General features: G+C 44.0%; 1 protein-coding gene across 1 annotated transcript in view; it reads right to left on the bottom strand.

Annotated features, from left to right (window-relative positions):
- Positions 1-1,874: 1,874 nt before the first annotated feature.
- The window catches only part of LOC128823303 (amine oxidase [flavin-containing] B-like), an 82,784-nt gene continuing 70,513 nt past the window's right edge, over positions 1,875-14,145 (bottom strand). The window contains exons 11-15 of the mRNA XM_054005547.1: positions 9,247-9,304; positions 7,421-7,518; positions 6,148-6,259; positions 4,330-4,392; positions 1,875-3,440 (exon numbers count right to left, since the gene is read on the bottom strand). Of these exons, the coding sequence (XP_053861522.1) occupies positions 3,285-3,440; positions 4,330-4,392; positions 6,148-6,259; positions 7,421-7,518; positions 9,247-9,304 (487 nt within the window). The 3' untranslated portion in view covers positions 1,875-3,284. The remainder of the gene's footprint in view (positions 3,441-4,329; positions 4,393-6,147; positions 6,260-7,420; positions 7,519-9,246; positions 9,305-14,145) is intronic.

Raw genomic sequence — 14,145 nt, 5'->3', positions numbered from 1 at the left:
CCTGTTTGTGTTGTTTTTCCAATTTAATGCTGATGTCGTTTACCTCATGTTATTAAACATTTTCTGTTACACTCAGACTCCGTGCTTGCGAGAGGGGAAGTATTGCCTCCTAGAGGCGCCCAGGGGGTGGTATGTAATTGTCCCAGGTCACTGGGTGGGGGCTCGAGCCGGTTTTGCATTGCGTTATTGAAACGGAACCCCTAGATACAGAACCCGGCCCTTGTTGCTGCCAACTTAGATGGGCAGAAGGGTTACACATAGTTTAGCAATTGACCCTTTTACAGTTAACACCCTGCTGATGAGCTGTCCTCCTAATCTTGATTTCAGGGGCGTTGTTTTAAAGATCCTACAAAATCTTGACTAGCTAGATCATGAAGTCTCCCACCAGACCTATGGACTTGGAGCTGATAGCACAGGACTAGGTTGTTGCTTAGAAGTCTACCATGCGCAAGGAGCTGTCAGTGTGTAGCTGCATTGCCCCGGGGCAGACGTTGAAAGTCACAATTCAGTCCCCTGCTCTTCCCTTACTCCAGTGGGAAGTAATCTGTCCCAGTCCTTTACCACACAGAGATTACTTCCCTCTCTTCATGTTGCCTCAGCTATGCTGACTGGTTTGCTGTGGGGCTTAGTCAAGGCTCCACCTTTCCCATCCCTATTCTGCCCACCTGAGCGGGAGGAGTAGTGACTCCTCAGAGGCCGCTCTCCTTTCTGCACTGAGAGCTGCGATGCAGGTAGCCTGCGCAAGACATTTGATGCCCCCTCATTCCCTTGTGCAAGCATGTAGGGCAAGCAACGATCTTGTGCTTAATCATTCACACCTTCTCCTCATAAAACTGCGAGCCAAGCAGTGTGAAATGTCACCAAGAGAAGATTTTATGGAGCATAGTTAGAATGGCATTCAATGTAGCATGGAATAATAGCTTTGTATTAATTAGTGTAATGCCAGAAAGCCTTTGACTGAAGGTTGAATAGAAAAGGACAACTGAAAATATTGTAGTGTTGGTAGCTCAATGTTTCACTTATGTCAGTAGTGCTGTGTGCATTTACACCAGCAAAGAATTTGCTCATAGGACTCCAAAACTCCCACTACAGGATTGTACATTTCTTAATAATATAGTTTTCAAAGGTACACAGAAGGTGAAAACTAGATCTGACTAGAGATGTGGTAGAAAAAAAATTGTACTCCATTTTGCTAGCAGGCTGAAACTCAGGGAGTCACAGACCCGAAACCTTAAGACAAGATCTTGTCAAAGAATGGCTGACTAAAAAGCACAGTTTGGCTGCTCTCACTCTCAGGAAGTAGAAACTACTTCTCCTTGGAAGCAATTACAGTCCAGAAAAGAACTGAGGGACAACAAGATGATTATACAGCCCTGGAAACCATGCTGCTGTCACACTGAATTCCATTGTCCTGGGCCTTTGGTACATACAAGGATTGGATACTTTTCACTAACACAGAGCTTTATAGATTTCAGAGTAGCAGCCGTGTTAGTCTGTATCCGCAAAAAGAACAGGAGTACTTGTGGCACCTTAGAGACTAACAAATTTATTAGAGCATAAGCTTTCGTGGGCTAAAACCCACTTCATCAGATGCATAGTGATTTGGAAGGATTTTCAAGCTCTTCTCTTGCCTTGTCTTGCTTTTTTACAAAAAATAATGAAGTCTGATCATGCTAAGGTAAAGTAGTAAGATTCCTTTCTTCTGGAAATTATATTAGAAAGAGCAGAACTGCAATAACTTTTCTCCTAGGTGAAATACAGAGGACTGAGAGGCAGGGCACATCTTGGATGACTATAGGTGTGATGGAGAAAACTCTATTAACTGTGCATATAAAAGAGTCCAATTTAGAGTGATGTGAATCAAGAAGCAAAGCTGAGCAGGGGCTTTTTTTATTTTTGCAGAGCAGAACATGAGAGAAATCACCCTTGCAATTCCAGGTGCACCCCTCAACACAACATCAATCCCAAGGAATACATATTGAAATGTTATTTAGAGATTTCCATTTATATTTCAAGGACTAATTGTTGGGGAAATGTGTAGACATTAGCTTAGATTCTCTGGCCTAGATAAGCTGTTTTCAACACTGGACAAAGTTATTACTTATTATGGTAGTGCCTGTAGGCTCCAACTGAGATCTAGGGCCCACTGTACCCTACAAACACAAGGTGAGAGAGAGCCCCTACCCCAAAAAGCTTAGATAAGGGTGCAGAAAAGTTACTTCATGGCTCCCTGGGGTCAACAGGGGGGTTAATTTGATCCCTGGCACTACCTATAGCAGCCTCATGGGACCCACATAGGATAAGGGTGCTGTAGAGCCGCTAGACTGGGGGAATCCTCAAGAGGCCACTTAAGACACCTTTATAGCCTCTTTTGTGCCACTGGGTCCATAGTCCATAACATGCGATTGGAAATGTAAAGTGGGGAATTATACTCTTGACAAACTCATGAGCACTTACATAGTTCGAAACAACAATTTCAAAATTTAGCCTTACATTTTTTTGTAAGTGCTGTTAAAGACCCTCACCTGCAATTTGCATTTATTCAAAAGTTATTTTACGCTACAACTGAAGTCTTTTAGATCTCCATGAGTGTGGCAATATTCCACTTATAACTAGGGACGGGAGTGCCTTTAAATGTTCAGAGTTCAGGTTAGGTTAGATACAAGTGTACAAAAGGCTGAAAATATCAGAAGAACAGCTTTCTCACAGTATTTTGGCATTTTCATTTGCAGACCTAGATAGAAACTCAAAGTGAAGTAACACATAGTGGAACATCTCAGAACAGTGGTGGGCAACCTGCGGTCCGTCCAGGTAATCCGCTGATGGGCCGCCAGACAGTTTGTTTAAATTTGCACAGCTGCCTGCAGCTCCCAGGGGCTGCGGTTTGCCCTTCCCAGCCAATGGCAGCTGCGGGAAGCAGTGGCTAGCACGTCTGTGTGGCCGTGGCCGCAGCCACTGGGAGCTGCGGGAAGCTGTGCAAATGTAAACAAACTGTCTGGCAGTAAGCTAGTGGATTACCCTGATGGGCCGTTTGCGGCCCGCAGGCTGCAGGTTGCCCGCCACTGTCTCAGAACCTCAAATGATGATGCTAAAAATAGGTCAATGTTCAGGGGGTCCTTACCTTATCTGAACCCCTTCACTCATCCTCACTCTAAAATTGCATCTCTACTTTCCCTCACCCCCGTTACCAGTCCTGATCTGCTTTTGAAGACAGATAAGTGCATGTCAAAACAAACTTTGGAAAAAGGACACAACAAGTACACAGCTTTGTGCTGGCACCTTTCTCAGTTTTGAACTAGCAGCCCCTTTTTGTAGGCAAATAGCCCAACAGCAGCCACTGAAGTGAAGAAAGTGGAAAATCCAACCAGCCTCAGTAGTCCTGGTATAGATGGCAAGTTTCTCTCCCAAAAGGTAGTAGTGATTGGCCGGGCTGGGACATCCTGGAAGGGAGAACATTCAGTATTAGTGCAGGATCACCTCCACTATGAAAGGGAGAATATAAATATCAACAAAAACAACAAGGAGTCCGGTGGCACCTTAAAGACTAACAGATTTATTTGGGCATTAGCTTTCGTGGGTAAAAAACCCACTTCTTCAGATGCATATTTTCTCTTTTAAACAGAAGTATATTATATTCAGGCAAGGTCTGGCACTCTGTTGCTATTAATGCCCTGTTGATGAATCAGGAAACAACCAGAACAGAGTAGATAGCTTCTACTTGAGAAAACGAATTAAACAGGACATGTTTGTTGAGGGTCCCTAAAGCCTGAAATTAGCATATTTTAAAGAAAGAGACCAAGACTGGCCATTTGCATTCCCTTGTACTCACTTCAATAAAAAGAAGAGCTGTTTAAAAGGCAGGAAACATTTTTTGCCAAAATTTTATCAAATTGTTCCTTATTTTTCTCAGCAAAATTTCAGCAAAATTTTTTATCCAAATTAAAAAAAAAAATTCAACCAGCGCAATTAAAGGTGGCTGTGAGCAATGAATATACCTGAGCTTGAAAAGCTTCCGAAACTACAATAGGTTGTGAAAAAATATGAGGCCCAAAGTGTTCTCATCAATTTAAGGTAAGTATGGTAAATGATATCTGTATGGATTTTTAGCTTTATTAAAAGTTGAATACTCTTTCCTGTGCCATGTTTACAGAGTATTTAGACACCCTCAACCCTCTCTGGGTACCTGTCATGTTCCCAGGCATCCATGGACAGTTTTGGCAGGCAGTAGAATAGTAATTGTAGCTGTCATTTATGAACGTAAAGGCAACACATATTTTATCTCATCATTAATATCAAAGGAAAGTTCACAGGAACTGAAGGAAAACTTACAACTGATTCTGGTTCTGACTTCCAAATTTCACCTTCTGAGATTTTCCCCATGGAACACAGTATCTGAAAATAAAGAACTGATCAGTTCCATTCATTCTTTTAAAGGGCAAAACATTTGGCTTTCAGTTTTTGGTCTAAGCTGATGCTGCAATAATCAAGATAAGGTCTTAGCAAATAAGATTGTGTGTATTCAGATTTAACAGAAAATCTGATATTTGCACATCAGTTTGCTGGGAGGGGCTGTTATTTACTGACATACTCCCAGAGAAGCACCTCTTTCCTAGCTGTGTAATCACTCCAGTGTGAGTGATGGTGGTTTTTCTATGAAAGAAAAATAATGGTTCAGGATGAAGGAGTGGAAGGAGCCTCCTTAACTTATTCAGACCCTAACTCAGCAAGGTACTTCAGCACATCCCTAATTTCATATGTGAGTAGTCCTGCTGAAGTCAGTCAGGCTGAAAATTAAGCACAGGCTCAAAGATCTTGTTGAACTAGGGCCTGATATTAACCACAAATCTGTGGGCCATATCCTATAAAATTGGCATTAAAGTAGTGCACACAAGATGTGTAGATGTAAAACAGGTACATGCAAAATGTATCGGAAGCTAATTTTGAAAAACGTTGCCCCAACACAGGAATAGGATTGAGGTCATGTGAGGAAGGGAGAGACTAGGGTTCAGTGCCAGAAATGCAAAATTTATTTTTAAAAAACTAGTTGGTGTCTATTGGTGGCCATGAGAAGGTTCTAGGGTTACATGAACCAAGGAGGAGAGTGTGACAGTAAGGTGAACATTACTTTTTTAATGCACATGTTTCCAATATATAATGTGGATATCTTAATTTCTTGTTATTCTATCCCAGTCCTTTGCGGAATTAACAACATCTGATGTCTCCTGAGATGTGGTCCCATTTCAGACAGATCTAAGATGATTAGCAGGTCTATCTATGAGTTAGCACAATTAACAGTGTTATGGGGATTGATTCTTAAGTATACATCACTCCCAGCTCTTTCCTGTTGCCCAACATCTAAGCTCTTCAGTTTTGTCCTGAGCAGAGGTCTTTAGAGGTTCTGCTTTAATGCTTGCATCACTTGACACATGACGATACTTTATTGATTACCTCCCCCATAGGAGATCCCAAAGCTGACCCCTTAACCTCTGATGAAACAAATCTGAGATTTCTTTTGTTGAAGTGTATCTGCCCATAAACCACAATGCTTACAAAAATAGCTAGGAAAATGGCATTTTTACAGACAATGAAGTGTGTATGTTCCTATGAATCATCATTATTCAGAATCAACCGAGCACGGGGCCTAACTTGTTCTCCAGGCCCGCAGCACAACTATCATTCTTGAAAATAAACTTTGGGGCTGAGCTTTTCAAAGCTGCCTATGGGATTTGGACACCATTGTTGCCAATTCCTGTCCTTTTATTGCAAGTCTGACAGTATTTGATGTTTAGCTTGCAGCTCCAGTTCCTAGAGACACATGATTAGGTAAAAATCTCAGCTTTAAAAAATTAAATGTCTAGCCCTCACGGTTGCAGAGGAAAGCTTGAAAGCATGACCTGGGTGCTCCGAAAGGCTCAAAAATGGAATTGCAAATAAAAAGAACCCAATTTTAATTTTTTTTCAAATCTCATTTTTAATCCAATCTAATGATTTTTAAATGCTTGAGATTGGCAATACTAAATTTTCCTTAAAATTAATTCCCACTGGGCATCTAAATCCCTTACATGGCTTTGAAAATCTCAGCCTTGATTTTGCAAAACACACTTAAATGTTCTCCCCATGCAGCATGCCATAAGTGTGGGGCTGTACCTCTCTAGCTGCTCTCTCTCCAGCCTGCACAGCCCCCTCCATGTACCCGCTCCATTCTGTAGCTGTCTCTGTTCCAGCAAAGTAGATCCTACCAACTGGCTGGCGAATGATCCTTTAAAATGGACAAAAATAGGTCGTATCAGCCAGATCAGGAAAGCATGATAAAATTCCTTGGGTAAAAAACAGGAGAAGGGTGCTTTAAATATCAATCAACACTTAAGAGTTAGCAATGCAGCAGGCTATTAGGATAGTCAGTCTTTCATTACATTTCTTACGTTAGACACTTCCTGGTGCTCCTTATGTTTTCTAAAGGCTCAGAAAGTATTACTGCAATCCTGCTAATGCTATTTTTGAGTGTGATTCTGGGGCTCATGGAAGTCTAAATGAGAACTAGACTGAGACAAGGCTTGTTCTCATTGTTATCATAGCCAAGACTCTAGAGATGAAAGATGGAGTCACTAGCACTCTGAATGGCATGCTGTAGCCCTCATGACACTTTCCTGGATCATATAGCTTTGCTGGGATCTGCAATCATCTACTTTAAAGTAAGTTCTGTCTACTTTAAAAACTGAAGGCACTATATGGTCATAAATCAGGATTTCTTTAGTGCTCTTAGCTAGTTTAGAATTGCAGAAATTTACATTTCACAAGGGATCCAGAGCACTTAACTGCACGTAAATGAACGGCAACAGGCAGGTCGGCCACTGCTGCTTTTTGGGGTCACTCTTGTTTTCATTCAAAAACCTGAATTGAGGAGGACAATACATGGTGGCACAGTAGTTACTGCATTAGGGCCTGTCTGCTAATAGGAACAGTCCACTGAAGTTACTCATGTTCATAAATATTTACAGGATCAGGCTTTTTTACTTTATTTTTAAAAATACCAATAAAATATATTAAAACACACAAAGGAAATGGTAATGCCAATCCCAAATCTGAAAAGCAAAATTGTCATGAAAATTTACCAGTTTGGGCACACAAAATAAAACAACCACCCCTCCCCCCACCCCAAACAATCAAGCAATCTACTCACCTACTCTTCCCTGTAGTCAATGATGAAAGTGAAAATACTAATAATGAGACTCATCCATCAAAAATACCTAATCCAGGCAAGTGGGGAAGTAAATTTTTACAAGGCTGTTTGAAGTATTCCCTAAGCAATACTCCAGGTATAAAGAAAATTTGTTCACAGAGGACTTACAACCCTTACAAAGGATATTTATCTGATCATTCTTATCTTTCTGTTGTTCAGTCCCTTAGTGAGACACTGTACCTTCCAAACTGTGTCATTATCCCCGGTGGGAAGTAAGCTGTGTAGCACCCGCCAGAATACTGCTCCTCACACCAGTTCTTCTCTTCATAATGCACTGGCTGTAAAACAGAGTTAATGAAACCTCAGAAGGAGGAAAACCCCCTAAGGATGAAGCTATTACAAGAACTGAGAAAACAGCAGTGAAGAATAGCTTATGATTTGTTGTCTCGCTTTACAATGCCTGACTAGAGATGAGCACATTTAACAAGTCTCTTAATGCAGCGTGGATGAGACATAAGCCTTAACTTCAGACACTGCTGGCTTTTTTTACTGGTTAATTTGGACACTGTAGAACTGGATCCTCCTAATTCTCTTGTTTATGTAGACTTGTGCTTCAGGCAGCAGAGACAACATGGAGTCAAATTCAGCCCTGGTGTAAGCAGGTGTAATTCCCATTGTATTCAGTATAACTGCACCTGCTTACTCCCAGGCTGCCTAAGGCCCCAAAATCAGGACTGGAAAGGACCCCCATAACCCACCCTTACTTATATACATTACTCAATAATTGCTCTGTTCTGTTCATTCCCGCTGGAGCGCCTGGCATTGGCCACTGTTGGAAGACAGGATACTGGGCTAGATGGGCCACTGGTCAGACCCAGTATGGCTGTTCTTATGTTCTTATACAGTGAGTCTGCAAAGTATGCCACTTTTGTGCAATACAGTATGTGGAAGCTATGTGTAAAATGGCATGCTACTGTGATTCATATCTAAACATTTCAACCGCCTAAAATTGCCTTCAATAAAATAAAGGATGTTTATAATATAAAGCAAACGAGTTTTCAGAAACTGGGAGAGCATACAAACCCTAACAGTCAGTTCCCCTTACTAGGAAGGGAAAAACAGAAAGAAACAAAAGCAGATGTTGCTATGGGAGGGAGCAACGATGAGACCAGGGCCGGCTCCAGGCACCAGCTGCTGCCCCAAGCAAGCTGGTGCTTGGGGCGGCAGCTTGTAGGAGGCGGCATTCTGCCCAATCCTAGGGTGGCACGGCCGCTCCTTTTTTTGGTGGTGTTCAGCTCCGGTCACCCTGTAGGGGGCGGCGGCACGGAGGACAGGAGTGCCCTGCAGCAAGCCCGGTAGGGCAGCCCGCGTCCTTCCCTCCCAGCCGACCGGAGCGGCACAGAGCCCTCCCGGCAGGTGGCGGGGCTGCGTGGCAGCGCCCCGCTGAAGCCCTGGCCACCCCCTCTTCTCTCTCTCTCCCCCTGCTCCCTCCCCCTCCCCCTGCTAGCCAGGGCACATCTGCAGCGCAGGGAGTCCCCCTGCGCCCGTGCTCCAGCCACGCCGCAGGTTTTTTTTTTTTTTTTTTTTTGGTTTGTCATTCTGGCTGCCCTGTTTTTTTTTGTTTGTTTGTTTTTTGCTTGGGGCGGCCAAAAAGCCAGAGCTGGCCCTGTATGAGACAAAACGGAACACTGTGCCGGGCAGGGGCTGGATGGAGAGGCAAGTCATGGCACAGCAGCTGAAAATGGCTGAGATTTAGCGTATAATAATAATGAAGGTAACACTCCGCACTGAGGCTTTAGTGGCTCATTTTAAAATGAGCTCCTGTATTTTTAACTGCTTCACACAAACATGTTAATCACTCTCAAATGGGATGTAAAGCTTTTCAGTATTTTTCATCACTCTTCTGTACAAACTAATAAGCGTGGTGAAGAACACTAATCCTGATTAAACATGGGACACAGTGCCAAGAACACTGATTTTACTGCTACTTTCCAACTTCACCCTGTGCCTCCCAACTACAATAATGAGATCAGCAGGATGTGCTATGTTGTAAGTTATGTTCTTACGTGTAAGGCTTCCTCTGAGCCCAAAACCTTTGCATAGAGCTCGCAGATCCTCTTCTTCCTATGGGAGAAATGCAACAAAGATTTAAACACAAGAAAGAAAATAATCTACTGATGATATGTTCTTACTTTGAGAGAACAAAGATTATTCTGTGTCTAAGTTGGAGGCTTCAGCTCTTTTGGTTTTATTCTGATTACTGAAAGTTTGGAGGCCGGGAGTTGTACTTCAGAAATGAGTCAATAAACTTGATCAATGTACTGACATGCTCTGTTTTATATGAGCTAACTTTACGAGCAGTTTTGCAAATCACTCCCTAAGACACTGATCTCTATCATCTCAAATTCGTATATTATCCAAAAGTCATTTAATCTGCCAGAGAAAGAGAGAAGTGAGGTTTTGTACTTTTGTCTCCTGGCTGACAGCCTGTGCTGAATTTTGATGAGGGAAACAAACACTGCTGCTTGTGATCTCAGGGAACCAGTATGAATTTTAAAAATCCCTCTTTCCTTTTCACTTCTTTATTTGTATGGGCCTGTACGTCCTTCAGTAACAAAGCAATAGCAATGGAGTCTGTTCCCACTTCCCAGTCATTTTCTGGCCCTTGTTGTCTAGTGCTAGACATATCCCATTTTTCCCAAAAGGAAAAAGATCAGAATGAGACAAGCGCACCAGTTAAGAACCAAAAAAGAAAAACAGACCCATGCTCAGTCCATTTTGGATGCAAATCCTGTCCCATTCATAGAAGAAATGTAGGGCCTCAGACACAACAGAAATACAGGAGGGCAGAGTATATAAGGAATCTACACAAGTGGACCACATCCCCCATGTATTAGGGAGCCCAGGTTTGTGGCGGTTCGGCTACTTCCCTGTGCAGCAGGTTTCAGGGGTGCTGCAGCAGTGGGCTGGGGAAAAGTGGAGAGAGAGGATGCCCCACTATGCAGCTCCAAAGCCTATTCCACACTGCATAATGTGGAAACAGTAAGAGTGGAGGCTACTACACATCTGGAGTTACAGTAGCAGCCATGGAGTGACTGGGCCGTTGGTCTGTGCCCAGAGGAGGATTTCTTTCCCGCTCCACCTTCGCAGGACCCCGCCGTGCCTAGCCCAGCTACCTGGGCTTCTGACAGGGAGGAAAGATTTGGTCCTTTGTTATATTTCCTCTCCTTTCTGCCCTTTGAGGAATCATCTGTTCTGGAAGCAGAAATGCTTAATGTGACAGACTGTGAGAGTCACTGTTCTCATAGGATTTTCAGAGTTGGGTTCAGGTAAGTGCATGGGGTTTCTGGAGACTTGCTGGATCTGTGCCCATTATGGTGTGTGTGTGTGTGTCACACACTGACTGTGCTGATACAGTTTAATATTGTGCTGTCACATACCGTGAGCCAAAACACAAGCTCTTTCAAACCCTCGTCAATTCAATGCCACAGACATGCCAAGCAGCCCTAAGTAACACTAGGGGGAGCTCAGAGAGCTGCAAAAACTCAATGTGGGAGTCACACTGCAGTCAACAGGGAAAGGGAGCCAGTGACAATGATTAGAAGAATACCTCTTTGCTAGCTCTTTCTTTATCCGCCCTAAAGAAAGTCCCTTCTATCCATCTCAAACAAAGGCCCAGCTCGGGTGCTCTAGCAGGGCAACTCACAGAAAAGTGCCAGCAGACGCTGCATTCTTCCACTGGAGGCTGGGTTTCCAACCTTGCAAAAACAGCAGGGGGTCAGCCCTGAAAGCCCAGGTTCTCAGGAATCTCCAAAAGTCACGGGCCACTGGACCACGCCTAGGACACTCTGCTCCCTCCCCGCCCCTCCCTCCCCAGCTCTCTAACACCACAGTCCATTGGAGCCATATGGCCATTGACAGCTCACCCTACAGATGTTCCTGGACTCATCCTGGGTGGCTCTATCAAACAGAGAAGCTCCAAAGAAAAGTAAATACAACCTCAGGCTGTATTAACTTCCTGACTGTTCCTCACAAAATTGTGGCAGGAATAATTAGCCTCCCTCCAAACTCAGCCCTGGTCTGCCCTCTTCCCCGATGTCGATCACAGAACCTCCAGAGATCCCATTGCAGGGTCCTAGGAAGGTGAATTGTGTAGCAGAGGTAACCAACTTCGCTGCGGGCAGGTGGAGGTCCTTGTGGGAAGAGAGCAATTTGGCTCAGAGAAGCTGAAAGCTCCACTATTTGCCAACTAAATTGCAAAGACAAAATGACTTTGGCAAAAGCAAAAGTAAATATTAACCTGAAAATGGCATTTTCAGACAGCCAAGCAAATAAATGCATAGGAGGGCATTATATAGCTTTAATTCTCAATAACAAATATGCCGTTTCAAAAGAGTTGAATGACAACATTTTATTGAAGAGATTTATCGGAGTGGTCCCCACAACAAGGGTGAATCTTTGCAGATGTGCCTGCTGCTCACACAGCTGTGCCTTTTGCCCTGGAACAGTTTAGTATTTTATTTAAATGGCCTATTGATAATACTCTGTCCAGAGCGTACCATACATCTACATGCGCTGTGGGCAAAATCCTCATCTGCGGTCCCTGTACTCAATCATGGTTTCCGACAAGACTTGAGCAAAGGGAATGTGTTGCTGCATTGCTCCAGAAGCAGCCAAGGAAGCATATTGTGACTCTAAGCGTCCTCCTGGATTCCCTCTGCTCTGTGGAGGAAGTACCTGGTGCAGGGTACTTCCCCAGTGCACTGTGTAGCTCTGCTAGCCAGCGGGTATTGTATTGCCCCTGTTGCACTGCGCAAGAGATGGGGGTGGCGCTGTCACAGCCAATGGAGGCTGTTCTCCTCCCTGCACTAATACTCAGTCTGGGCAGCTGGCACAAGGAAGCACCAGATGCCCCATTGAGTGGCTGTGCAAGCTGGGCCACTATCTAACCCATTGTCATTAGTGATTGGTCTCTGTCTAGGGGAATCTCGGGTAGTAGGTGGAGGTGGGTTTCACTCCCACAACAGGTGGGCAGGCTGCACCACTGTTGCACTGTGACTCCTGTTCCAGCCAATGGGGTAGTGTAGTGGCCATAGCCCCTACATGCAACCCCTGGAACACGGTTTCTGGATCCTTGGAAACCCAGTCCCAACATCAGTGACTCAATGTATCTGCCCCACTAGCTTACAGTTGGGTGTGGAGATGCCTCCTGGCCAGCCACTCAGTCTGCCCCTTTTCCCTGTGTAGAACTAAAGTGAGGCTTAAATTGTGTGCATGGGATGGATTTCTCATTGTAAATAATATACTACATTAAGCACAGTGTATGTCAGAACCATTCTTTACCGCTGAGAGTCATCGATAGTTTAATGTTCACTCAGAAAATATTCTAAGTCCCATTGTATAAAAATTAATCTCAGAGTCAGATGAACATGTTAGTGCTTTTGACACTGATTGATAAATTGGTCTGTCTTTTATGATACCCCTATAAATAACAGCAGAATACGGACCCTGGACTTCAGAAAAGCAGACTTTGACTCCCTCAGGGAACAGATGGGCAGGATCCCCTGGGAGAATAACATGAAGGGCAAAGGGGTCCAGGAGAGCTGGCTGTATTTTAAAGAATCCTTATTGCAGTTGCAGGAACAAACCATCCCAATGTGTAGAAAGAATAGTAAATATGGCAGGCGACCAGCTTGGCTAAACAGTGAAATCCTTGCTGATCTTAAACCCAAAAAAGAAGCTTACAAGAAGTGGAAGATTGGACAAATGACCAGGGAGGAGTATAAAAATATTGCTCAGGCATGCAGGAGTGAAATCAGGAAGGCCAAATCACACTTGGAGTTGCAGCTAGCAAGAGATGTTAAGAATAACAAGAAGGGTTTCTTCAGGTATGTTAGCAACAAGAAGAAAGTCAAGGAAAGTGTGGGCCCCTTACTGAATGAGGGAGGCAACCTAGTGACCGAGGATGTGGAAAAAGCTAATGTACTCAATGCTTTTTTTGCCTCTGTCTTCATGAAAAAGGTCAGCTCCCAGACTGCTGCACTGGGCAGCACAATATGGGGAGAAGGTGACCATCTAGGTGGAGAAAGAAGTGGTTCAGAACTATTTAGAAAAACTGGACGTGCACAAGTCCATGGGACCGGATGTGCAGCATCCGAGGGTGCTAAAGGAGTTGGCGGATGAGATTGCAGAGCCATTAGCCATTATTTTTGAAAACTCATGGCGATCGGGGGAAGTCCCAGATGACGGGAAAAATGTAGTGCCCATCTTTAAAAAAGGGAAGAAAGAGGATAGGGGGAACTACAGTCCCTGGAAAAATCATGGAGCAGGTCCTCAAGGAATCAATTATGAAACACTTAGAGGAGAGGAAAGTGATCAGGAACAGTCAGCATGGATTCACCAAGGGGAAGTCGTGCCTGACTAACCTAATTGCCTTCTATGATGAGATAACTGGCTCTGTGGATGAGGGGAAAGCAGTGGATGTGTTATTCCTTGACTTTAGCAAAGCTTTTGATACGGTCTCCCACAGTATTCTTGCCGCCAAGTTAAAGAAGTATGGGCTGGATGAATGGACTGTAAGGTGGATAGAAAGCTGGCTAGATTGTCGGGCTCAATGGGTAGTGATCAATGGCTCCATGTCTAGTTGGCAGCCGGTTTCAAGTGGAGTGCCCCAAGGGTCGGTCCTGGGGCCGGTTTTGTTTAATATCTTTATTAATGATCTGGAGGACGGTGTTGACTACACTCTCAGCAAGTTTGCAGATGACACTAAACTAGGAGGCGTGGTAGATACACTAGAGGGTAGGGATCGGATACAGAGGGACCTAGACAAATTAGAGGATTGGGAAAAAAAAACCTGATGAGGTTCAACAAGGACAAGTGCAGAGCCCTGCACTTAGGACAGAAGAATCCCATGCACTGCTACAGACTAGGGACCGAATGGCTAGGTAGCAGTTCTGCAGAAAAGG

The sequence above is a fragment of the Malaclemys terrapin genome, chromosome 1 (genome assembly GCF_027887155.1).
Source record: "Malaclemys terrapin pileata isolate rMalTer1 chromosome 1, rMalTer1.hap1, whole genome shotgun sequence".
Taxonomy (NCBI): Eukaryota; Metazoa; Chordata; order Testudines; family Emydidae; genus Malaclemys; species Malaclemys terrapin.
This window is presented reverse-complemented; position numbering and strand designations above follow the sequence as displayed.